We start from the raw sequence: 27,201 nt of genomic DNA on the forward strand, positions 1-27,201 counted from the left end.
GACTCATTGCATCTGCACTTAAGTGACAGCTTCCGGGACGCGTGGACAGTAGAACAAGCAGCATCTAGTGGCTGACTGAAATACTGCATACTACAATCCGTCTTGCCGATCCTGTTATATCGTAAAATATCGTTAAAAAGTAATAAATAGTTATAGTAAAAAGACATTATTTCTATATTTTTTTATTTTGGTCCACAAAATGCAGATCAAAACGGGATTAAACACAACAACAGTAGTTTCATTCATCTGATTTTATTGACTGTGGCTGTTTCAGCTAATTAAGATTTTCCACTTTCAAGTTTTTTTTTGTGCGTTAAAGAACCCACCTTTATTTCCCCTCATGGAAAACCCACTGTTCTCTTAATTCACAGGAAAATAAAGGAAATACGTCTTTGCCAAAAGCACCAACCATGACATGAATAGGAAAACAGAAAACCTACTTAAAATGGTCCCTTAAGAAGAAGTTAAAATAAAATTAAAGATTTATAAGATTAACGAAATAAGACTTTTTTTGCCTTAAGTCATCTATAGATTGAGGCGCAACTGTTCCCAGTGTTTAAGGTCACATCAACATCTTCCAGAATCAGATCGCACATTATTTAGTTGTGCCATTAAATAGAGACAACAAAGAATTATAAAGAAGCCAGTGTGGACAGTGAACATGGCAATGTTACCAACTTCTGTCTTTCAAACAAACAAAATAATCTGCAAACATATTTCCCCACTGCGTTCAAGTATTTAGAAAGGAACTCAGAGCTGAAGAATATTGCTTAATAAACTCTTCAAAGGACATCTCTGCAACAAGCCAATGATCAAAAATCAATGAAAAGCAACTGATCATTAATAATTTAATAAAGATCTTCTGCTACATTATCTTCTGCTGTTTTTCAACTTCTATTATGCTTGCATTTGCTGAACTTCAATGACATCATAAACGATAACACAAATTTATATTTAATTTAAAATTTGAGAAGATCTCTCTTGTCCGTGTTTGTGGAAATATAAAATATAAAATCAAAAAGAGAATTTACTGATATGTAAAAACCATGTCAAAGTGAGGACTGTGAGCAAAGATGCCCTGAGTAGAGACGGCCCTTTGTGTTTTCAATATTTAGATGGTATCTCAAGTTCAGGATTTCTTGGGACAGTGCGAAGACGAGTCTGTGTTTAGAACTTCAATCATGGTCCTCGTTAATTGGAACGTCTCTGAAACCGAAGGAAGGTTCTGGTACCAACTTGGCAAACTAGTTACAGAGACAGAAAGAGGAAAGTGTTAGTGGCTTCCTACAATTTTTAGTAGTAAGCATATGTGCATTCATAACAGTGATTGTGATGCTTGGCTAGGACTTAAAACAAGCACTCAAAACATTCAAAGTTATACCTCTTTAAGTTCATCCAATTCTTGACGGTCTTACTGAAGCGATCAGGACTGGCTGTAGTCATGGCCTCAAAGTCAAACAGCTGGGAGACAAACCAGAAAGAGTAAAGTATAAGAATAGACACTTGAGACCATGTGTCATGTTACATTATTAAATTCTTTACCTTTCCAGATGGGATTCGGCCCAGCACCTCTTTCCCGCTGGCCATCAGAGCTCCCATAACCACAGAATACGCCACAACACTGAAGAACAACAGCGATATTAAACATGCAAGTTTAACAAACACATTAAGTACAGTTATGAAATAAAATCTGCCCTTCATTGAAAACCTGTTAATGTTGCTTAAAGGAGAAGTCCACTTCCAGAACAACAATTTACAAATAATTTACTCACCCCCTTGTCATCCAAGATGTTCATGTTTTTTTGTCTGGTTTTTGTTTTTTGAGGAAAACATTTCAGGATTTTTCTGCATATAATGGACTTCATTGGTGGCCCGATTTTGAACTTCCAAAATGTAGTTTAAATGCAGCTTCAAAGGGCTCTAAATGATCCCAGCCGAGGAAGAAGGGTCTTATCTAATGAAACGGTAATCGGTAATTTTTTTTGAAAAATAAAAATTTGTATACTTTTTAAGCGCAAAAGCTCGTGTAGCACAGGCTCTGGGATTTGCATCCACGGGTCGTTCTTGAACGATTCGTTCATTTGAACGAGTCTTTAATGTGACTCGGGAAGAACGAGTCGTCTTGGGGAGTGATTCATTCAGTCGTGCATGTGCAACATCCTATTAGGTTCTGTACTGGAATTAGTTCACCTGTTTCGAGACTTCAGGTTTTTTGAGTCATTCGTTCATCTTATGGGGCTGTCACGTGATGCTGATTTTGCTAAAATGAACAAAATGACTCGAAAAAAGATTTGTTCATTTTGCTGAACGAGACTCAAAGGTCCGAGTCGGTAAAATGATCCGAACTTCCCATCACTACCACGAATCACATCTTCGAATCAACACAAGTTCATCGCCTGTGTACTCCGGCTCAAAAAGGTAGAGTATGTCGAAAAACTCTGTTATTTTCTCCTACAACTTCAGAATTGTCCACCACTGTTGTACCTTTTTGTCTGTAAACAACGTTTGACTTACTTGCACTTTCTCAGTCTTTGCTTTGTAAACACTGGGTCTGTAGTTCCGCATACGTGACCTTTCGACATGATTCAAGAGTACGTGGACGCGCATCCCAGAGCCTGTGCTATACAAGCTTTTGTGCTTAAAAAGTATAAAAAAATTTATTTTCCAAAAAAAATGACAGATTGTTTCGCTAGATAAGACCCTGGGATCATTTAGAGCCCTTTGAAGCTGCATTTAAACTACATTTTGGAAGTTCAAAATCGGGCCACCATATCAGTCCATTATATGAAGAAAAATCCTGAAATACTTCCCTCAAAAAACATTTTTGTTCACGACTGTAGACAGAAAGTCATGAACATCTTGGGTGACAAGGCAGTGAGTACATTATTTGGGAATTGTTGTTCTGGAAGTGGACTTCTCCTTTAATCTCTACGAGGAAGAAACTGACTGTACAATGCAATTAAATAGCAATTTGTTCATCTGAAAAAAAAAAAAAAAATATATATATATATATATATATATATATATATATATTTTTTTTTTATGCATATTTTAAATAGCATTTTTAAAATGCAAGCCAACAAATAAATGCAGGTAAAATAATAATTTTAACATGAAAGTAAAATAGTGTTTTTTAAATAGTATTTAAAATATGTATTTTAATCCATTAAAAAAGTTTACCTGCCAATATCAACAGCTGATAACACACACTGCCGTTCAAAAGTTCTTCTCATTAAGGCTGCATTTATTTGATTACTGTGGAATATTATTGCAATTTAAAATAGTGGTTTTCTGTATTAATATACTTGCAAAGCTGAATTTTCAGCATCATTACTCCAGTCTTCAGTGTCACATGATCCTTCAGAAATCATTCTCATATGTGGATTTATTATCAATGTTGTAAACAGCTGAGCTTCTTATTTTATTTTTTTATTTTTTTTGGACCTGGGATACTTTTTTCAGGATTCTTTGATGAATAAAACATTAAAAAGATCAGCATTTATTTAAAATAGAAACCTTTTCTAACAATATACACTACTGTTCAAAGTTTAAGGTCAGTAAATTGTTTCTTTCTTTCTTTTTAATTGATAAAAAAGCATTTCTATTTTAAATAAATGCTGTTCTTTTAACACTGATTATAAATCAGCATATCAGAATGATTTCTGAAGGATCACGTGACACTGAAGACTGGAGTAATGGCTGATAAAAATTCAGCTTTGCATCACAGAAATAAATTATATTTTAAAGAATATTGAAATTGAAAGACTTATTTTTCCTGTATGTTTGATCAAATAAAACGAAATCTGATGAGCTTAAAAGACGTCTTTTAAAAAAAAAAAGCATAAGTATAAAAGTATTAATTCAACTTTCTAAAACCCTAGCAACCACATATTTTACATTTTTCTATTGTTATTTTCATATATTTATCCTAAAACATCAATGCACAACTTTTAAACCATTTAAACATTTAGGCTTTGTAAAGGCAGTATTAAAGGTTTTTTGTTTTGTTTTTTTTTACTAGAACATAATTTAAAGGAAAAAAAAAAAAAAAAAAAAAACTTAGGTTTAAATTCCTGATTGTCATGTAGGCATTAATATTTTCTAAATGAGGTAATTAAATGGTTTTCTTACCTGGAGCCTCTGGACAGTGGCATGAGGTTACAGAAGTAATACACCAGAGAAAGAATTAAATTACACACAGCATCTGCGTCCTACAAAGACAGAGAGAGAGACAAAGGCAAAAAAATATTAATAACATAATAGTAAACATGTTACAGATGCATGTTTATTTATTTATGTTTCTTCTTGCTTTGTCATTCTCTGACTGTATTCTGTAGTTATTTAATTGGAGGATTGATTTTTCTAACTATTTATAAGAATCTAATGGTGGTAATAATAGCAAAAAATCAGCAAATTTGTCATTTGTGCATTTGGGAGATGCTTTTATCCACAGCCACTTGCAGTGCAATTAGTGAAAAAAGATTTAGAAAATGCATTTATTAAAATCATTTCAATTAATGATAAATGATTTTGCAGACACTGATAACTAAGATGAGAATTGTTCTATTTATATAAAATATTCCTGTGATGGTAAAGCTGAATTTTCATCATCATACTCTAGTTTTCAGTGTCACAAGATCCTTCAGAAATCATTCTAATATTATATTTACATTAAAAATGCACAGTGTAATTTACCACACTAAATTAATACGCTAAGCCTTAGTTTATAATCATGAAACTCAAATGCTGAGCAGTGATATAAAGATACAGGGTTTATGTGGGTCTCTCTGTGTGTGCATGTGTGCGTGTGCGAAAGACGAGACACCCAGCTCACAGAACTCCCATGATTCTCTGTGTAACAGGTCAGACAGGTGCAGATTCCAGAGCCGTGGGCATCGCCGTGAGACTGCGCTTACGTGACACTAAATTTACTTGCGTTGAGAGACGTGACTAATAAACACACGCCAGCAGTCACACTACAGGTTCAGCAGGAGACAGAGGAGATTGTGAAACCAATGTTCTGAGAAGAGCAGATACAGACAGCAGACAGATGTTAATCTTACCCCGAGTTCAGTGGAGAGCATCAGGGTTTTGCCTTTGGCAGTGAGATCTTTATATAGCGCTTCAATTTCTGACTGATACTGCTGCGTCCTCTCATCTGTGGTCTGAGTCTCTACTGAAAACAGCATGTTCCCCACTCTAACAAACAAACAACACAAAATCATTAGCAAATAAGGCCTGAAACTCTAATCAAGTACAAGCAGCCTTTACACATAGTTCGCGTTATGAAACATGTAGTCAAACCAAAAATTATATTTTTTATATATATATATATATATATATATGTTGAAGGTGTCTGAATAAATTTTGGTTTGACTGTATGAACTAAACTGGTATGACTACTGTCACACTTTAGTTTGGGGACCAATTCATACTATTAACTATTAACTACAACTTTTTCTTCAATAAACTCCCAATCTGCTGCTTATTAATAGTTAGTAAGGTAGTTGTCAAGTTTAGGTATGAGTATAGGATAAAGGAGTGTAAAATACGGTCATCCAGAATAAGGCACAGTCCTTTTTTTTTAACTGTAAAATAAATAAATAAATAAATAAATAAAGGTTGCTGCAGTTATTTATATTAGGATTTTTCTCCATATAATGGACTGATATGGTGCCCCGAGTTTGAACTTAAAAAATTCAGTTTAAATGTCTAATATAGCAAAACAATCTGTTATTTTATTTAAAAAAATACAATTTAAATACTTTTTAATCTTAAACGCTTGTCTTGTCTTGCTCTCCCTGAACTCTGTGTGTTCTGGCTCAAGACAGTTAGAGTGTGTTGTAAAACTCACATTGTATTTTCTCCCTCAACTTCAAAAATCATTTCAAAATCATCCTACATTGTTGCAGAAGTGCCGACCCGGTCTTTGCAAAGTGAACATGCAAAGAAAATCAAACAACCCCTTACAAAAAAGGTAAAACAGCAAAATAGGACGATTTTGAAATTGAGAACATGAGAGTTTTTCGACATACCCTAACTGTCATGAACCGGAACAAAAACTGTCCAGGCAGAGTAAGACGAGCGTTTTGCATTGAAATGTATAAAAATGTTATTATTTTTATGAACATAACCAATCGTTTCATTGGATAAGACCCTAATTCCTCGGATGGAATCGTTTACAACCACATTTGGGATCATTTTGGAAGTTCAAACTCGGGGTACCATAGTAGTCCACTAACGACTGATGAAAGAAAGACATCAACATCTTGGATGACAAGGGGGTGAGTACATTATCTGTGAATTTTTGTTCTGGAAGTGGACTTCTCCTTTAATAGCGAAGTTATATTATATTTCATGATATATATTTATATTATATTTTCATGTTTCAATAAACCAGTCAAATAAAATAAATAAATAAAAAGTTTTAATGTCACAACTCTACCACAAATTCTGACAGATAAACTCGCAACTGCAAGATAAAAAATCTGAATTGTGAAACTTAAACTTGCAATTCTGAGAAATAAAGTCAGAATTACAAGATATAAACTTGCAACTCTGACTTTAAAACACACAATATAGAGTATAACGATATAAACTCATTACAAGATTTTATTTTTTCCCCCTTAGAATTGGACTTTATAACTTGCAATTGCGCGTTTATACTTCACAACTCTGAGAAAAGTCAGAATTGCAAGAAAGAAGTTAGAATTGCAAGTTTATATCTCTCAAATCTGACTTTATAACTTGCAATTGAAAAAACAGTTCGAATTGTAAGAACGCTGCAATTACCTTTTCTACTTTTACTCAATGGCAGGAATGGGGTTCCTTAATATCGTTCAAGTTATCTCAGTCAAGTTTTTAGAACTAATTGAAGTAATTACAGTGTTGTTCTGTAAATTTACAAAATCCACTTATTTTGTAACAGTGGGTGATGTAAATTTGTTGCACTGACAAACTGAAAACTGCTTGTCAAATGAAAACAGACCTTTTGCTGACATTTCTTTAAATGTGACCACATCTTTACCATGGTAAAGATCTCTCCTAGGATATCATCTCCTTTAAAGGATCATGAAACCCTAGCATTTTTTGTGTGCACATATGTATTTAGAAACGTAGATGTATATGTAGATGCCACATTCGACCACTCCAGACACGTAGACGTGTCCACCATCTCGGAACGGTAAAAATCAAGTGTTCCTAGATGCCACAACATTGCACAGCCTCAGGTTGTAAAAACTGCCAAGATATAACTTTCTTAAAGAAATGAGATAACCTTTCACAGGTGAGAATGTGCTGGTTTATGTATTAACTCAATATTACAGGTTTTTAGACTACGGTAACTTTTTAATGCTAGCAAACGGCTTTGTGTTGTTGTATTTTGTTCCCAGATAGGACACGTACATCTGCAAGATGTCTGTTAAAGATCACTTGATCTGGAAAGTATCTGCTATGTACAAACATCTGCAGACGTCAAATAGACATCTCCAAGATATACCTGTACTATCAGGGTTAGTTTAGGAAAATCATCTGCTGACGTCTATTGCAGACATATATGTGACCCTGGACCAGAAAAAAAGGCTTAAGTCGCTGGGGTTTATTTGTAGCAAATAGCCAAAAATACATTGTATGGGTCAAAATTATTGATTTTTCTTTTATGGCAAAAATCATTAGGAAATTAAGTAAAGATCATGTTCCATGAAGATATTTTGTAAAATTCCTACTGTAAATATATAAAACTTAATTTTTGATTAGTAATATACATTATTAAGAACTTTATTTGGATAATTTAAAGGCAATTTTCTCAATATTTTGATTTTTTTTTGCACCCTCAGATTTTAGGTTTTCAAATAGTTGTATCTCGACCAAATATTGTCCTATCCTAACAAACCACACATCAATGGAAAGCTTATTTATTCAACTTTCAGATGGTGTATAATCTTGAAAAACTGACCTTTATGACTGGTTTTGTGATCCAAGGTCACATATATATATATATTCATACATGTGTATAACAAGTTGAAGTATAGCAGATGGTGTATATATAGCACAGCTAATGACGCTGTTTATATATTGATGTACCCAGTTCCTCATTGCAAAAAAAAACAAACAAACAACAAAAAAAAAAAACGTAAGCATGGTTTTAAAAATTTTTCATTTCACCACCACTACACTGCCTGCCATCAAAACACTGCCTGTGTAATAAAATCAACAAGGCATGTCATTTTACTGTCATTTTTAAATCATTAAGCAGCTGGTAAGTATTTCCATGAAGATATCACGAAACTCATACAGCTAAATAGATTATAACCAGGTCTCTCACAATTGTGTGATTAAGTGTGTCTGAAAGACAGAATCTTCTGTTCTCTAAAGCACCAAATGAATCATCACATTAATCATCTCCGCCTGCAGAAGCTGCATATGGAAGTCGTGAGAATAAAAATCATAGCTTGCTTCATCCCATAAACTGAAAACACATCAAACAACATGAACTGTGACACATAACATTTCAGAATATTTAATTCTCACCGATCTCCGGTGATGGTGATGGTAAAACCGTCATATTCTTTCCCAGGATCCTTCATACTGGGCACTTTAGAATTTACTGTGAAGCCGTCTCTGGTTTTACTGTTGAACTGCTTTAGATAGATAAACACACACAGAGAAGCATGTCAGAGAAACATTCTGTCTGTCTTCATGCAGTTTGTGACAACATATCTGTAATATTTTTAAATAAATAAATATGTCTACTAAGTTTCAAATGCCAAGCATAATCATAAGCAGGCAAATAAAATGATTATCAATCATTGCAAATGCATTTATCAAAGGCTTTCTCAACAGCTGTTCATATCGTTACTCACAGATCTGGCCTTATCCTAGATTACACACACTTACAATTGTCATGTGCTCAAGCTGTTACACGTGAAGCTGTTTCTCTGACTAACACTCATTATTGTTCTCTGAGAACAAAGATTTTTATTAGCATATGACATTGTGTATAAGAAAGGCTATGGCCACTGAATAAAAAAATTAATAAAAAAGGTTATTGCGACTTATCTCACAATTCTGACTTTTTTTCTCAGAACTGCTTGATACAAACTCGCAATCCTGCCTTTTTTCCCAGAATTGAGATATAAACTTACAATTGCGAATTATAAAGTCAGGATTCCGAGATACAAGGTCACAATTCTAAAAATGAAGACATAAACTCCCAATTCTGTGAACATATCAGTCTCTTTTTCCCCTCATAACTGGACTTTATAACTTGGAATTGCGAGTTTGTAACTCACAATTCTGAGCAAAAAAGTCAGAATTGCAACATACAAAATCGCAATTGCTAGAAAAAAAAAAGTCAGAATTGTAAGTTTATATCTCGCAATTCTGACTTAATTTCTCACAATTGTGAGTTTATGTCCCACAGTTCTGATTTTATATCTAGCAATTCTGACTCGCAATTGTTCGTTTATATCTCAAAATTCTGAGAAAAAAAAAAAAAAATCAGAATTGTGAGATAAAAAGTCGCAATTACCATTTTTATTTTTTATTCAGTGGCAGAAATGGGCTTCCATAAAAGGCCGTGCAAAAAAAAATTAAAAATAAAAAAAATCAACACAAGATTCCAAAATGTTTAATGGCATTATTTTAGAGTATGGAGTATATACACTATGGGTAAAAAGGATTTCTTATTAGTACTATTATTTATTTTTTCTTATCCTTACACCAAGGCTGCAATTATCTGATTAATTTATTGCAATTGAAAATAACCATTTTATTTTTAAATATATTATAAATTGCAATTTATTCCTGCAAAGCTGAATTTTCAGCATCATTACTCCAATCTTCAGTGTCACCGATCCTTCAGAAATTATAATAATATGCTGACCTGCCACCCAAGAAACATTTATCATCATCATCATTATTATTATTAGTAGTAGTAGTAGTAGTAGTATTATTATTATGTTGAAACAATCTTGATATAACAATGTTAAAAAAAACAATTTTAGCTGCATAGCTGTTTTGTAAAAATGTGGTGGGATACCAAAATAACAGTAAAGTAGGGCTGGCAAACGATTAATCCTGATTAATCACATACAAAATAAAAGTTTGGGTTTGCTTATTATATGTGTGTGTGTACTGTGTGCAATTATTATGTATATATAAATACAAGCACATTCATGTATATATTTAAAAGAAATATGTTATATAATTTAAATTCTATAAAAAAATTATAATAAATACATATACTTGTAAATACTTCTTAAATATATACAAGAATGTGTTTGTATTTATATATGCTTAATAATTACACACAGTACACACACATATATTAGGCAAACTTTTATTTTGTATGCAATTAATCATGATTAATCATTTGTCAGCCCTACAGTAAAGACATTTATAGTACTACAAAAGATTTGTGGATTTCAAATAAATGCTCTTCTTTTCAGTTTTTACCAGTGATAACAACAGTAAATATGTATTGAGCACTAATAATACTAATAATAATATAGCTTCTTAAAGTCAAAAACCAAACAAAAAAAAAAAACTGAATATATGTCGGACATTAATCACTGGTAAACTTCTAGGGTGCGAAATATGCATCTAGACCTAGAAAACAGTCACTGAGCTTGTCTAACCAGAAAGTTTACTTCATTGCATTCAACACAAATTATCTAGTTAATGATTAATAAACATATTAATGAAATGATTAAAAACACTGATAATCGACTCTACTGTTTGTCATGTTTAATGCTCTTGTTACCTTCATAATGGGCAGCAGATCTTCAACTTTATTCACATTTTCCAGAGCCTGCTTTACTTCCTGAAGCCCTCGTGGGTTATACGCCCTGACAGAGACAAAACACAAGTATGAAAATAATTTAAGTGTATTAATAATTTGACCATGAATAAAAGATAAACAGGATGTGAGTGAATGTATGCATGAACGAGGCAAACAAATAAAAATAATAATAAGGTGTTTGAAGAAAATAATGAATGAATTAATGAATGAATAAACAAACTAGGTTTATAACTGAATGGTGAAGTGTTTGAATAAATGTACAAAATATGTACACTACTGTTGAAAAGTTTAGGAACAGTAAGATTTTTTTTATTATTTTTGAATGCAGTTCTTATGCGCACCAAGACAGCATTTATTTGATCAAAAATACAGTAAAAACAGTAATATTGTGAAATATTATTACAATGTAAATTAATTATTTTCTAATTTAATATATTGTAAAATGTAATTCATTTCTGTGATGGAAAAGCTGAATTTTCAGCATCACTACTCCAGTCTTCAGTGTCACATGATCCTTCAGAAATTATTCTAATATGTTGATTTGCTGCTCAAGAAACATTTATTATTATCAATGTTGAAAATGTTGTTTAATGATTTAAATGAGATTTGAATGAGATGAAGAGAGCTGTGAATAATGAGGTGTGTGTAATTGAATAAATGAAAAAATTAACAAACAAATGTGTGAAGCTTTTGACAGAACAGATTATATAAACTTACCCATGATAAACCAGTATCCTTTCCTTAACGAAGCTGAGAATACTACTGAAATACTCCAGATATCTGATATTAATGATCTGCCCTCTGTGAAACAACAGAAAAACAATTAAACACTTTAAAACAACCATAGCAATAGAGTTTCAGGTCTGTTTCACACCACAAGCAGGCACTTATGTTGACAGATTAGCCTAGGGGTCTCAAACTCAATTCCTGGAACCTAAAATAAACATTATGTGATGAAAACCCTAAACAACTGTGATATATGACTAGCCGGTCTCTGGTCTGCTTTGCCGGGCGATTTTGAAGTTGGAGAAGAAAATGAGAAGGAACCTAACCTAACTGTAATGACCTGGATTATGCATCACAGAGACAAGACAAGATGAGCATTTGAGGTTAAAAAGTATATAAATTGTCAATTTGTTTAGAAAATGACCAATCAATTTGCTAGACAAGACCCTTCTTCCGTGGCTGGGATTGTTTAGATCCCATTTTAACTGCATTTAAACTGCATTTTGGACGTTCAGATTTGGGGGCACCATTGAAGTCCACTATATGGAGAAAAATCCTGAAATGTTTTCCTTAAGAAGCATAATTTCTTTACGACTGAAGAAAGACACACATGAACGTCTTGGATGACAAAGGGGTGAGTAAATTGTCTGTAAATTTTTGTTCTAGAAGTGAACTACTCCTTTAATGTTTACCAAAAAAAAAGCACTAAATGAGACATTTCACTTGTATGTTTTAAAAATTAGCTCGTAGGCCACATGAAATGAGGTGACGAACCAGAATTGAGTTCACAACAAAAGCAGAAGCAGTAGTTATAGCGTCTAAGCGCTTTTCACAAGACATGGTTTCAAAGCAGCTTTACTGAAAATGCTTGCTTCGGTGTTTCAATTAGAAAGTATTCTGATAGGAAGTAAAACTATTCACACTCTGTTCACGCTTGAGGTGTGAAATTGGCTGTGTCTTCTCTGTACAGAATCGACAATAATGATACCAATATTGGTATTTACAATATGTGACCCTGGACTACAAAACCACTCATAAGGGTCAGTTCTTTGAAACTGAGATTTATACATCATGCATGATGTATGGTTTGTTAGGACAATATCTGGACAATATTTGGTCGAGCTATTGTGAGGGTGCAAAATCTAAATATTAAGAAAACCACCTCTAAGGTTGTCCAAATAGAGTTTGTAGCAATGCATATAACTAATCAAAAATTAAGTTTTGATATATTTACGGTAGGAAATTTACAAAATATCTTCATGGAACACGATCTCTACTTAATATCCTAATGATTTAAAACAGATAAATGACCTAAATTAAAAATCGATAATTTTGACCCATACAATGTATTGTTGGCTACTGCTACAAATTATACCATGCGACTTATGACGTATGTTTTGTGGTCCAGGGTCACATATTAGTAATATCTAATATTGGTATGGTATCAAGGCTTCTTTGTACCAAGCAGCATTTTCATGGACGGCACACTGTAGGGCTGGACGACTTGGAGAAAAATGTATATTTTCGGATACAAAATGTTAGTATAGCTGCAGAAATTGGTCAACATTTTATTATGATTATTATTATTATATAATATTAATATAATAATAATAATATATTTTATTTATATATAGTAATTATTTTATATACTATTATTATACTTTATTATACATTATTATATTTAAAATAATTATTATTACTACTACTACTACTACTAAAAAAAATACAAATAAAAAGAAAATAGGAAACTACTATTGTGATATTTCACTGGAATAAAAAAAATATGCTAGGACAATTAATCGCAATTAATCGCATACAAAATAAAAGTTTGAGTTTGTCTAATATGTGTGTGTACTGTGTGTAAATATTATGTATATATAAATAAAAAATATTTACAAGTATATGTATTTATTCAAATTTTTTATAGAATATTTTGTACATAAATAACATTTCTCTTAAATATATACATTAATTTGTGTGTATTTATATACACATGACAATTACACACAGTACACACACATATATTAGGCAAACTCAAACTTTTATTTTGTATGCAATTAATCATGATTAATGTTTGCCAGCCCTAAAATATACACTCTAATATAATAAAATACAATTATTTAATTTTATTTATTTATGTATTTTTTGCCTTACGAACCTTTTTTTGCCTTTTTAACGGACAGGACAGTAGAGATTGACAGGAAGGCATGGGGTTGGGAACAGGACTGGCCACAAGTCGGGATTCGAAGGTGCCAGAGGCGCTACACAATTATTTCATTTTATATTACAACTGTAAAATTGCAGTAATAATATTTATGGTCATCTAAATTTAATGATTTTCAAATGTTAAACCATCTATTTTTTTCCCCAAATGCAAATAAAACAGAACCAAACTTAGAGTTCGGGTGATTCAGCATTTACTGTGAACTGAGCAAATTCGTGCATATATTAATTTAATTAAATCATTTGTGATTCGATAATCACACTAAGCCAAACTGCAATTTTGGTTTTATTTTACACACTGTACTATGGATAAAACTCAAAATTAACTGTAAGTTCTTTAAAGTTGGGTGGATTCTGACTGGCTGTCAGTGTTTTCATCAGCTTAAAAAAAAGTGATTCCAACAATATTGCTGTTCATGTTGTTTTCAGCATAGCTGTGGTGTGGAGAATTAAAATAATCATTAAAACTTAATGGTTCTGCTTATCGTTGGTGTGAACAACCCCTGTGAAAAGTCAAAAAGTTCTTATGTGATTAGGGCTGGCAGCTTTACAGAGCAAATGGCAGGTTGAGGGCAGATACAGCACCTGATGAGGTTAATGTGGTTGTTAAATCCTCTGCTAAGACTCCTGGCAGGCATCTGATCCAACCATAGCACAGGCTGGTCTGGATCTGCAATCCTGCTCACACCCGTGAAAACACACACACGCACACACAAAACAGCAAAGATCAATCAGCAAGGCTTGCTAACACCCTCCACAGAACCGTGAGAAGAGCTCAGGCACGTTGGCTGGAATCTGACCTTCTCCATTTCACTGCAATGTCAAACATGTCTCTCCACTGCAGCTGTCTGGTCTTCCCGTTGACTCGAACCTTCGAGTTACTCCAGGTGCGCTGCATGGCCTGCATCACCTCTATGGTGGCCAAACCCATCGCTACACCAAACACAAAATAAAAACAGACTACATTAAAATTGCAGTTCATAAATATGATGACTTGAATACAACTCTTCTATGATAAACTTTTTTTTTTCTAAATTACAATTAATTTTAATATTGTTTTTGAAAAAAAAAAAAAAGTTTAAAAAAGGGAACTGTTTTGATATTATAATAGAGAAAAGAAATCTCATAAAAATGAATGAAAACAATATTAAGTAGTTTGGCACTGGATTTTATTATTTCTAAAAATAAAAATAAAATAATAATATTAATAAAAAGTAAAAATAGAGTTTAAACCACTTATCACTCTTAAAAAAAAATGTTTGCCGAAAAAAAACCCCGCATATAACGGGAAATTATATCATAGTTTAAGATGCCTCATTCAGACCCTCATGGCTGTGTGTCATTTTTAATATATTTTTAATTAGATCATTTGACCTTTTAATGACATTACAAAAAATGTCATGTGGTGCAACTCCTAAAAATAAATTTTCAAAAAATACATTTTAAATAAAATATAAATAATAATATTTAAACCAGAAAATTATATTTATATGATTGTTCATGCATTCAAGGTGCAAATAAATTATGTTCTCATTTTTTATTTGAAGGCTGCACCACATGATCTAATATTTTTCTTTATTTAGTCATTTGAACTTTTCTTTCAATATTTGTATCACTATTATTTAATGATTTTAAAGACCTCTGACCTCGAATTAAAAAAATAATATATTTACAAATGCTCAATCATTAAGTTACTTTTACATATAAATTTCAGTTTTAAAATGTATTAATTTTACTAATACACTGTGTATATAATATATATATATATATATATGTATATATATATTTTTGACAAAAAATAATTTTTAAACTAAAACTAACTTAATGATTGTGTACATTAATGTTGGCTTTATTAATGTATTTTTTTTTTGCACCACATGATATTTGATATCCTTTTTATTACTTAGACATTTGACCTACAAAAAAAAACCCAAAACAATATATATATATATATATATATATATATATATATATATATATATATATATATATATATATATATATATATATATATATATATACTTTCATTATTTAGTGCTTTTAAAGAGCTCTGACCTCTGTGTATTCTGAGGTTTGGTAAGAAGCCTAATGTGTCGTACTGCATCAGTGCACCAAGGTGATCTGCTGTACAGATGAGCTTCTGAACTTCAGCAGAGTAACTGTCAAAGTTCTGAGGTAGAACATCTCTACAATCACAAAGACAGACAAGAAGGGAATAACTGAAAGTTACAACATGCAACAATATACAGATATATGGTTAATCATACATATAAATTGGATTCAAATGTGCCTATGATGCCAATAACAGAATAATTCTGATTCTAAACTCACTTAATATGAGGCTGAAGTCCAGGCTGTTCTTCATAGTCCTCGATGAGGAAGGGAAGATTTTTGGCCCAGTGGTTCTTGAAGTTTCCAGGCAAATCTTGATCAACATTATACTCCGCAACAGGCACATCCAGATGAGAGTGTAAATAACGGGAGTATTCTATCACATTAAAAGAGAAAAACAGAGGCATCTATCAACTGCAAACCATTTATTATTTAAAAACTTCATTATAACCTTTAAATTAAGGAGTGATATCAAATTTAAAATTATATTTTCCATGTAATATAATTACTATATTACGAATATACACACGCATTACTGTTCAAATGTTTAGTGTCAGTAAAAAAAAAAAAAAAATCTGTTTTTCAAAAAAATCTTTCATGTAAAAGCTGTGCTTTTGAACATCAAGAATGGACAAAATCACCAAAGAATCCTGGAAAAAATACCATGGTTTTCACAAAAATATGAAGCAGTACATCTGTTTTCAATACAGAGAATAATAAAAGAAATGTAAAAGAAGCATTGAATCAGCATATTAGAAAGATTTCTGAAGGATCATGTTACACTCAAGTGATTTATATATTTAAATAAAATGTATTTGAAATGTAGTAAAATTATGATCATTTAAAAAAAAAATGTTGACAACAATATATATGAAGAGTTTATCTGCAAAAACAGATAACTCCATTTTTATTTATTTTTAGATTTTTTTTATATTGTGCATTACAAGCAATATCAATCAAACTGCAGTGGGTTTGCTTTGATTAAGTAAAAATAACTTAAACAAATACAGGTAACTTACAAAATTAAAGTTCACTGAAAGTATGTTTTTTTTTATATATATATATATTAAAAGTTAATTTTATAGCAAAAGCAGATGCTCCAAAAGTAATTTTTGGGCAAAAATGGAGATAACTCCACATTTCATGTTTCAGTTAAAAAAAAAAAAAAAAAAAAAAAACATGTTTTTTTTGTGATCTCATCAGCTGTCAATTTAGACGCCTGACAAACGTTGTTGTGATCACAGATATATACATATCTGTGGTTGTGATCATAGACTGTATGGTTGTGATATCAGGGGTTCATCAAGTTCGTCAAAATTATCCATGCTCGATCACTTTTAGTCAGCTTTGACGAAATTCCTTTCATTTACTGCATTTTTTTTTTTAAGTGACTGACAGGCTTTTCACCTGACTTGAATACAAAGCACTGATTCGCTAAAATTGAACTGCTTCTGTTCACAAAAAACAAGGCCGCTTGTCATCACGATGCCTTAAAAGTGGACAATCCCAGCTTTTTTGACAAAATGTGTTTAGGTCGCGCTATATGTGGAGAACAATGCAAGGCACTCAGTATATTTTTTATGAAAATGGCATTTATTGTTTTTTGCAAATGAACTTTTTTTGGCAAATAAAGCAGATTTTGACCAAACTTCATATAGCATTGATGCATCACATGTGACCCTGGACCACAAAATCAGTCATAAGTAGAATGGGTATATTTGTAGCATTTTTTTCTTTTATGCCAAAAATCATTAGAATGTTAAGTAAAGATCATGTTCCATAAAAATATTTTGTAAATTCGCTACCGTAAACATATAAAAACTTAATATCTATAGTAATATGCATTGCTATGAACTTCCTCTGGACGACTTTAAAGGCAATTTTATCAATATTTTGATTTTTTTGAACCCTCAGATTCCTGATCTCGGCCAAATATTGTCCTCTCTTAACAAACCATACACCAATGAAAAGCTCAGCTCAGCTTTCAGGTGATGTTTAAATCTCAGTTTCAAAAAATTGACCCTTTTGACTGGTTTTGTGGTCCAAAGTCACATTTAGGAAAGATCTGAAATCAAAAAAAGATGGAGTGGAACCAGTTTTCATTTACATTAATGGACCAATTTTTTCTTCTAAGATGTATGAAACTGCTGTTGCAAGTGTTGCTGATTTATGTAACCAAGATAACACTATCTATCTGGCGGACACAGATACTGAAGCTAATGAGAACTAATGATCTGTCAAGAATCATTTAAGGTTTGTTAATTACTTAATGAAAATTATTATATAGCTCTAATTTCTCACCTCTGAGATATTTAACTTTGAGATACTCGGAGCTCGCTTTCTGTCCCAAGAGAGGGTCGTTGAGCATGACTTTAGTCTGAGCTTTAATGCCCTCGTAGAACTGGCCCATTGCCACGTGACTGAGACCCTTCATGTACTGACACACCTCATTGTAGGGCTCCAGCTGCAGACATCTCTGAAAGACAACGTGATAAAACACTGCTGAAACAAACAACCATGGGACTCTGAGCTCACAGCAGCAGACGACACAAATCCAAAAGTGCAATCCAAGCCAGAACTGTCAACATCTGACCAGAATAGCTCAAAAACAAGTTCGTTTTGAGAATCAATTCTTGAATTGAATAAAACGATAATAGGAAACAAATAAAAAAATACTGTGTTGAAAAAAAATATATATATGCATAAGTGACATAATGACGATGAACTTAAAAAGAAAAAAATCTACATGTTATTGACATTGTAATGAAGGACTTTGGGGTTGCACTACTCTACACAGGTCATCCTGACTGAAAAAAAAAAAAAGTCTACTTGATCTTAAAAAAAGAGTCAGCAAAGATATTTCCACATAACTGATGCAAGTGAATCCATTTAAACAAACAATCAGAGTTTGTAAAAAGAACTTACAGGAAAAGTTCATCCAAAACACTACTGAAACACTACTGAGTGTTGGGAAAAGTTACCTTTAAAGTAATGCATTACAATAATGCGGTACTCCCTAAAAAAAGTAACTAATTACATAACTTAGTTACTTTTTATGGAAAGTAATGCATTACATTACTTTTGCATTACTTTGTAAATCTGGGCATGGCTTGCTTGTTTGTTTTTAATATTAAAACTTATTTTTTGTGCATGAATGAAATGGTATTTGCAATGCAGAAAGACACTTCTTAATGTGTTAGAAGTTTTATGCACATCCCTTTACGTTAGACATTCAGTGCACAGAGCCCTTTCACACCAAAAGCCTCAGGCTGAAAGAAAAGTAAATTCACGTCTGTACAGTAGAACGCAAAAAAAGAAAGTTCAACACTCTTCAGCAATAAAAAAAAATAAATAAACAAAAAAAACAACAAATGTTACTTTATCTTGAGTAATTGTTGCTTTTTAGTAGAACTGGATAACTGAAGGTCAACAGCAAAGACACCGGTTAATAAAATGGGATTAAATACATAACTTTGGAAATGTATTTGCATTAACATATTTAATTATTGCAGGTTTGCATCATTTTCTAAATTTCATGTCACTGTTCAGGAACACTGAATCTGTTATTCTGTGAGTGAGATGAATTAATGCATGTTCACATTTATTCTAGAACTAAAGTAACATCTTACTCCCAATTTCTCTCAACATCGGGACAGGAGAGCTTTCAATAAAATTGGAAAAAAGTAACTGGCGTTATTCATTGTAACTCAAATATTTTCTTGTAAAATAAAAAGTAATGTGTTACTTTACTAGTTACTTCAAAAATGTAATCTGATTACAAAACTTGTGTTACTTGTAATGCATTACCCCCAACACTTTTTAAAGGAGAAGTCCACTTCCAAAACAAAGATTCACATATAATGTACTCACCCCCTTGTCATCCAAGATGTTCATGTCTTTCTTTCTTCAGCTGTAAAGAAATTATGTTTATTGAGGAAAACATTTCAGCATTTTTCTCCATTTTTCTCCCTTCCTTTCAAAATACAGTTTAAATGCGGCTTCAAACGATCCCAAATGTGGTTGTAAACGATCCCAGCCGAGGAAGAAGAGTCTTATCTAGCGAAACGATCGGTTATTTTCATTAAAAAAATACAATTTAAATACTTTTTCATCTCAAACGCTCGTCTTGTCTTGCTCTGCCTGAACTCTGTGTATTCTGACTCAAGACAGTTAGGGTATGTCGAAAAACTCTGATCGTATTTTCTCCCTCAACTTCAAAAATCATTTCAAAATCATCCTACATCGCTGCAGAAGTACCGACCCAGTCTTTGCAAAGTGAACATGCAAAGAAGATCAAACACCCTTAACAAAAAAGGTAAAACAGTGATATAGGACAATTTTGAAGTTGAGGGAGAACATGAGACGGGAGTTTTTCAACATACCCTAACTGTCATGAACCGGAAAAAAAAGTCCAGGCAGAGCAAGACAAGATGAGCATTTGACATTAAGAAGTATATAAATTGTACTGTTTTTATTAAAATAACCGATCGTTATGCTAGATAAGACCATTCTTCCTCGGCTGGGATTGTTTACAATCACATTTGGGATCGTTTGAAGCCACATTTAAACTGGATTTTGGAAGTTCAAACTCGGGGCACCATATCAGTCCATTATATGAAGAAAAATGCTTAAATGTTTTCCTCAAAAAACATAATTATCTTTTTATGACTGAAGAAAGAAAGACATGAACATCTTGGATGACAAGGGGGTGAGTACATTATATGTGAATCTTTGTTTTGAAAGTGGACTTCCAGAGTAAATACAACACCATTTGAGACACACACAGTCGATTTACCTTAAAGTTGCCGATGGCCTCCTGCAGGCTGCCGTGGTGGTACAGCATCATTCCTCTGAGCTGGAGAGACTGGATGTGGTTCTGATCCAGTAACAGAGCTTTCTGAAAGCTCTCCATAGCATTCTCAAAATCACCCAACTCCCTGAACACACAAACACACAACTGTGTCCAGAGGAACATTTGGAAAAACCGACTATTAAAATCATCAAGAGTCAGTAGCAACTCACCTGTAAGCCTGACCCAAGCTTTTATATGCATCTATGAAGTCTGACTTCAATTTGAGAGCTTCTTTAAACACCTCTATAGCCTCCTGCATGCAGAAAACAACATTTAAGTAATAATATACTACTGTGAAGCTCGTCAGTAATATAGTCTACTGTCCAGTGTAATATGATAAATCACTTTAAACTTAAAACTTTCTGCTGGTTTCAGGCCAGTTCTTGAATCAGTGCATTCTGGATTGGTTCTTACTTATAGAAAATGAATGCATTTGTGATAGAACTTTTTAACATTTTTTACCTTAAGGAGACCCCTGTGGAAGTAGGTCAGGCCTTTATACAGCATAGCGATGGGTTGGTTCTTCTTCAGCTCTAAAGACTGCTGGAAATCCTCCATGGCTGCCATATAATCCTGAATGACAATGAGAGAAAGGCAGATTTTTTTTTTTAAGAATTTTACGAAATTACAAACAAACCCTTATCTCAAAAGATAAAATTGGTTACTCATGAACCCTACAATTACAATTCCCTTATCTCCTTTTATACCACGCTGCAGTATTTTTTTTATTATTTACGCTTTTTCTTTTCTTGAATGGGCAAACAATATATTCAATTTACAATAAACAAATAAATGAAAAAAAGCTTAAAGTGGGGGGAAAAAGGAAATGACAGAATAAGACAGAATAAATTATTTACATTTATACAATGTGTCTTAGGACCCGCTGTAGTATTTAAAATGCATCAATCAAGTTGCTGTTCAACTGGATAATAAGAAACATCTTTGCTGTGCTAAAGCTTAAAAATATGAAGCTTCTGGACTCTGTACCCAAACAGATCCAGCGCTATCTGTCCCCTTGGGACATCATATAAAGTGATCTATGTGTACACTTATACAATCTATTCAAGCCAAAGTAAAAGTGCATTCAGTCAGATAAGACGGCTGTGTCGTTTGTGTACCTCTGATATGAAGAGCAGTGTTCCTCTGTGTCTGTAGAGTCGGGCTGAAGGCTGCAGTTGTATGGCTTTAGTCAGATCAGACAGAGCTTCACTGATGCGGCCCAGAGGAGACAGAATCTGAAATCACATGCTTCATTAATACCTACTTCATTAATACTAATACACTTTCTGTGAAGTATGTCAATCCCTCGTTCCTCACCTCCGCCCTCTGCTCGTACACTTCCGGTCTGTTGGGTTCCAGTGCGATCACTCTGCTCAACTCATACAGAGCCAAGTCTGCGTTCTTTATGTCCTTCAGAGAGAGAGGGTTCCCTTCATTTATATGTATAGTTATGACTAGAACTTTTTTAGTAGTATTTGATAAAGCAACATACATACACTACTGTTCCAAAGTTTGGAATAATTAAAATTAAAATTTTAAAATTCTCTTTGGAAGAAGAGGGTGGGGAAAAAAAAAAAAAAAAAAATATCGAAGAGGCTAGAGACGAACAAATCAAAGATGAAAATATTGCTGAGAACGAAGTAGTCTAAGAGGAAGAAGTCAAAATAGAAGAAGTCAAAGTGGAAGTAGTCGAATAAGAAAATGAAGAAGACAATATTGAGATTTAAGTAGTCTAAGAAGAAGAAGAAGAAGTTGAAATCGAAGAAGTTGAAGAGGGAAGAACCGTAATAGAAGTCGAAGCGGAAAGTCTAAGAGAACTTTGAAAAAGCTGAAGAAAAAAAATAAATACGTCAAAATAGTCTACGAAGAAGAAGCTGATAAAAAATAGAAGTAGTCAAACAAGTTGACGAGAAAGTAGTCGAAAATGAAAAAAAAAAAAAATCTAAGAAATCGGAGAAGACAATACTGAAGAGGTTGAAGCAATCTAAGAAGAAGTTAAAAAAAAATTGAAGAATTGAAATAGTAATCAAAGAAGTCTAAGTGGAAAAGGCAAATAAGACTAAATCGAAGAGGAAAGAGACGAAAAAAATCAAATACAAAATTAAAATACATCTCTTATATACCAAGGATGTGTTTATTTAATTTAAATACAGCAAAGACAGTAATATTGTGAAATAGTATTACAATTAAATGTTCTTGAATAACACTTTTTAATTTGGATACATTTTAAACTGTAAATTATTCCTGTGACACAAAGCATAAAGCAGCATGAAAACTGTAGTCTTTAGACTTATTATTATTATTATTATTATTATTATTATTATTATTATTATTATCAGTTCTTGTTTAATATTTTTTGTGGAAATGGTGATACTTTTTTCAAGATTTTCTTGATCAATACAAAGTTGGAAGGACAGTATTTATTTAAAACGAAATCTTTTGTACCATTATAAATGTATTTTACTGTCACGTTTGATCAATTTAATGTGTCCTTTGTGAAATGCTACATTTTCTATCATGCTTTGACATTAAAGGAAAAAATGTATTTAAAAAAAAAAAAACATTAAAATATTAAACAGTTCTTATAAATTACAACACTATTTTAATAATATTACTTTTTCACTGTATTTTTGATCAAAGAAGAGAAAAAAAAAAAACGTAAAAAAAAAAAAACAAAAAAAAAAAAAAAACTAATTATTCCAAACTTTTGACTGGCAGTATAAAACAAATGACTGACCTGCAGACTCTTTTTACCGTAAGCTATTCCCCGTCCATAGATGGCACTGACCAGCTCAGGATCTCCCTGGTGAAAGAGGACAGTTCTTCTGTGAAAGTGCTTATAACAAGTTCACTAATACCAAACAATCAACTTCTTGTCAAATACTGACACTCAGCCTTAGTTTGAGTGTTGATACTCTTTATACTCATTTAATTGTATATAACTGAATGTCCTGTGAAATGTCCTTACAACTTTCACTTCTGGAATACAGATATATGATATTCAAAGTAACCAATCCAACTGATTGGATCATACACAGTATCCATTAACAAGGAAACTACAAGTTAACCAAATGATTCAGCTTGTCATGTGACCTCAAAATGTGGCTCCTATGAGCTGACCTGCTCCATGTGAAACAGCCTATGTTGTGTTCACACCATGTCAGAAATTCTTTGCAATACATACTTAATGTAGACAAAACCACAATACAAGAAGTAATAGTTGCTGGCAAAATGGTTTTTAATCACTTTTTTTATATAAAGCGTATTTATTTTTTAAAATACGTTATCTACATCAAACTACATTTTATATCATCTAATTAATTCTCAATTAATCTTGCATTTTTAACAAATTAACAGTGAGCAATATGAAAAATTAACTTGAAATGTTACAAGATCAGAGCTGAGTTTACAAATAATATTGAGTTCTGTTAGGATGTGAATGCTTTTAACAAGTCAGAACCTTGAAATGACAGATTCTTTCATTTTTTTTTAATTTGGAACAATGAGAACTAAAAAAACATGCACAGAAACTTTAATTATGAAGCTAAATGAGTACAATGTTCATTTCATGTTGATTTTAACACTAAATAAACATTGTCTCATTATTTTTACTTGGTAACAAGTAAATGTATTAACTAACATGAACAATGAACAATACATTTATTAGAGTATTTATTAATCTTTGTTAATGGTAGTTAATGAGAATACTGTTGTTCATTGTTAGTTCACGTTAATTCACAGAGCATTAACTAATGTTAACAAGCAAAACTTACAATAATAACTGATTTTAATAATGCTTTAGTAGATAAATGCTGTAGAAGTTCTGTGTATTCTTAGAACATGTTAACTAAGATAGTTAACTAATTGTAATGAATAAACCTTATTGTAAAGTGTTATCGTTTACTTCAGTCCCAACAAAACTGACCTGTAGCAGTAAGGAGAAGTGTTTGATAGCTTCATCATAGAGGCCATTTCCAATGAGAACGTAGCCAATGGCTGAAATAAAAGCAAAACAGTGTCAGCGGATCACATCAACCAAAGACAAGTTCAAAACACACACTTGCCAAAGTCGAAAACAATGAAAAACACAGCTGACACACACCAAGTTCTTCATTGGTATTTTGGTTTTCCACAGCGAAAGGAAACCGACGCTGTTCGACAAACAACTTTGCCTGATTCTGTGGTGAAAGAAAGCGAGAAAGAAAGAAAAACATGTCAGGAAGTTTATCAACCTCTAGCAATCAATCTAACCCACCAGTGGTTACAAACACAATGTGAAGAGACCCACAATTACAGAGGATGAGAAAAACACCTTTTTTTGTGCTGGATAGGAAGCGTTTTGTTTTTGGCTCAACACTCTTCTTGTGTCATTTTAGTGTTTCAAGTTTTAAAGAGCAAGTGTTGAAGGAAATTCTGCCATCATTTACAGACCCTTACACACTTCAGTGAAAACTCAAAAACACTGTCCTTCAAAGGTACTTTTGTGTTTTAAAGAAAGTAAGTCAAAATGAGAGTAAATGAATAATGACAGAATTTTCATTTTGGCCTGAACTATTTCTTTAACACTGTGCATAATAATACAAATACAACATACAAGTATTTTCTCTGCGTTGAGTGAAAAGATTGACTCGCAGGGTGGATTGCTCCCCTCTTCACAGTCTGGATCCTCCAACTGCAGGATAGATGACTCTGATGGACCAAAACAAACAAACAAACAAACAAAAAACATTTACCGGATGTGACAGATAAAATGACTAACCAAATGACTTTGGCTTGAACTAAACATAATGAGTGTTGTTTTCAAAACAATAGACTGGATCATTGGTTTCTGACTGGTTTTGCTGTAAGTGGTGACCAGATACATTACCAAAAAAAGAAAAAAACTGTACAATGCTTATAAAATAACAAGTTAAAATATGCTGTCCTCGCTGGCTGCAATTGTATCTGTGGTGAATGTTTTTACCGTACGTTTTTAATGTTTTGTTCATGGATTTTAAAGGGATAGTTTGGGATAAATGACAATTTTGTTATCATTTACTCAACTTCAAGTTGTTCCAGACCTTTATGAGTTGCTTTCTTCTGCTTAGCATAAAAGTAGCTATAGAGAAGAATGCTGGTAACCAAACAGCTGATGGTAGCATTGATTTCCATAGTATGGAAAAAAAATACTATGTAACACAACGGCTACCGTCAACTGTTTGGTTACCATCTCTCAATACATTTTCTTTTGTGCTCAGTAGAAGAAGCAAACTCATTTAGGATTTTTTTAATAATTTATTTGATCCAAAGTACAGCAAAAACAGTAAAATATTAAAATATTTTTACTTTTTAAAATTACTGTTTTCTATTTGAATATATTTTGAAATGTAATTTATTTCTGTGATCAAAACTAAATTTTTAGCATCATTACTCCAGTCACATGATCCTTTAGAAATCATTATAATATTCTGATTTGCTGCTCAAAAAACATTTGTTATTATTATTATTATTATTATTATGTTAAAAACTGAGCTGAGTAGAATTTTTCATGTATCTCTGAGAAAGTTCAGAAGAACAGCATTTATCTGAAATAAAAAGCTTTTGTAACATTATACACAATACCATTCAACACACACACACACATACACACACATGACCTCTCATACTACAGAGATCATAGTGCCAACATAGACAAACTAAAATGAGTACATTAGATTCATTCATTATGGGTTACTAGTATTGTATTTCAAGGCTCCTTTGGATCAAAACACAATGTGAAACAGAATACCAAGACGGCAGAGTAACAATAGTTTTTGACACAATACCATACTTGCTTCCTACAGTTACTGTTACTAGTGAAAACAATGGACTCATGCTATTTGTTTTCATGGCACTCATATAAGTTACTTCAAAGAATACCAAGACCAAGACCAAACCACCATTGTAATGCCAAGCTACATCTGCTGAAAGCATTATTGAACTTAGTGACACTCCATAAAAATGTTCTTGCTGCATGTTTATATAGCAATAAGAAGGACGTGCATGAGGCACCAGAGTTTTGCATGCATGAGTTTCTATAAGCATTTTTAAGAGTTTCTGCACGTATGACATGAGTTTCTGCATGCACGATGCGAGTTTCTGCTGTATGATCAGAGTTTCTGCATGTAAGATGCGAGTTTCTCCTGTATGATCAGAGTTTCTGAATGTATGATCCCGTCAAGCTCATGTCACTGTAGGCGGAAGAGAGTGAATCAGATACACATATAGATCAGGACGTGGCAGAAGCTCACCGCAGTCCGCCGCATACTCCTCCCACTCGGCCGGAGAGCTGCAGCCGTGCTTGTGAAGGTCGCTGTTGAAAAAAGTCAAGGTGGAGAAATACTCGCTGGATAAAATAGCTCCGCATAAGTACAGCAGCGACAGAGCCGCCAGCACAACACCCCCGCCAGCAGGTGCCATGTTATGAGTAATGTTATGAGCAGGTGAGGAACGGTGCGGTCTGGATAAT

General features: G+C 32.7%; 1 protein-coding gene across 2 annotated transcripts; it reads right to left on the bottom strand.

The window, feature by feature from the left end:
- Positions 1-6: 6 nt before the first annotated feature.
- On the bottom strand, positions 7-27,201 carry ttc13 (tetratricopeptide repeat domain 13). 2 transcript variants are annotated; one of them, XM_051139151.1, is made up of 23 exons: positions 26,984-27,201; positions 25,309-25,403; positions 24,817-24,892; positions 24,640-24,710; positions 23,452-23,517; positions 22,032-22,124; positions 21,833-21,949; positions 21,177-21,287; positions 20,885-20,967; positions 20,658-20,799; positions 18,164-18,338; positions 16,082-16,238; positions 15,806-15,936; positions 14,551-14,683; positions 14,336-14,428; positions 11,519-11,602; positions 10,763-10,847; positions 8,530-8,636; positions 5,064-5,199; positions 4,132-4,211; positions 1,543-1,621; positions 1,382-1,461; positions 7-1,244 (listed from the first exon to the last, which is right to left on the bottom strand). In XM_051139151.1, the coding sequence occupies exons 1-23, from the start codon at positions 27,150-27,152 to the stop codon at positions 1,130-1,132; spliced, it is 2,478 nt and encodes an 825-aa protein (XP_050995108.1). In that variant the 5' UTR covers positions 27,153-27,201; the 3' UTR covers positions 7-1,129. The 2 variants fall into 2 exon arrangements, with proteins under 2 accessions (XP_050995108.1, XP_050995107.1); XM_051139150.1 differs by having other exon boundaries at positions 8-1,244; positions 8,530-8,639.

This window comes from Labeo rohita, chromosome 20 (assembly GCF_022985175.1).
Source record: "Labeo rohita strain BAU-BD-2019 chromosome 20, IGBB_LRoh.1.0, whole genome shotgun sequence".
Classification (NCBI taxonomy): domain Eukaryota; kingdom Metazoa; phylum Chordata; class Actinopteri; order Cypriniformes; family Cyprinidae; genus Labeo; species Labeo rohita.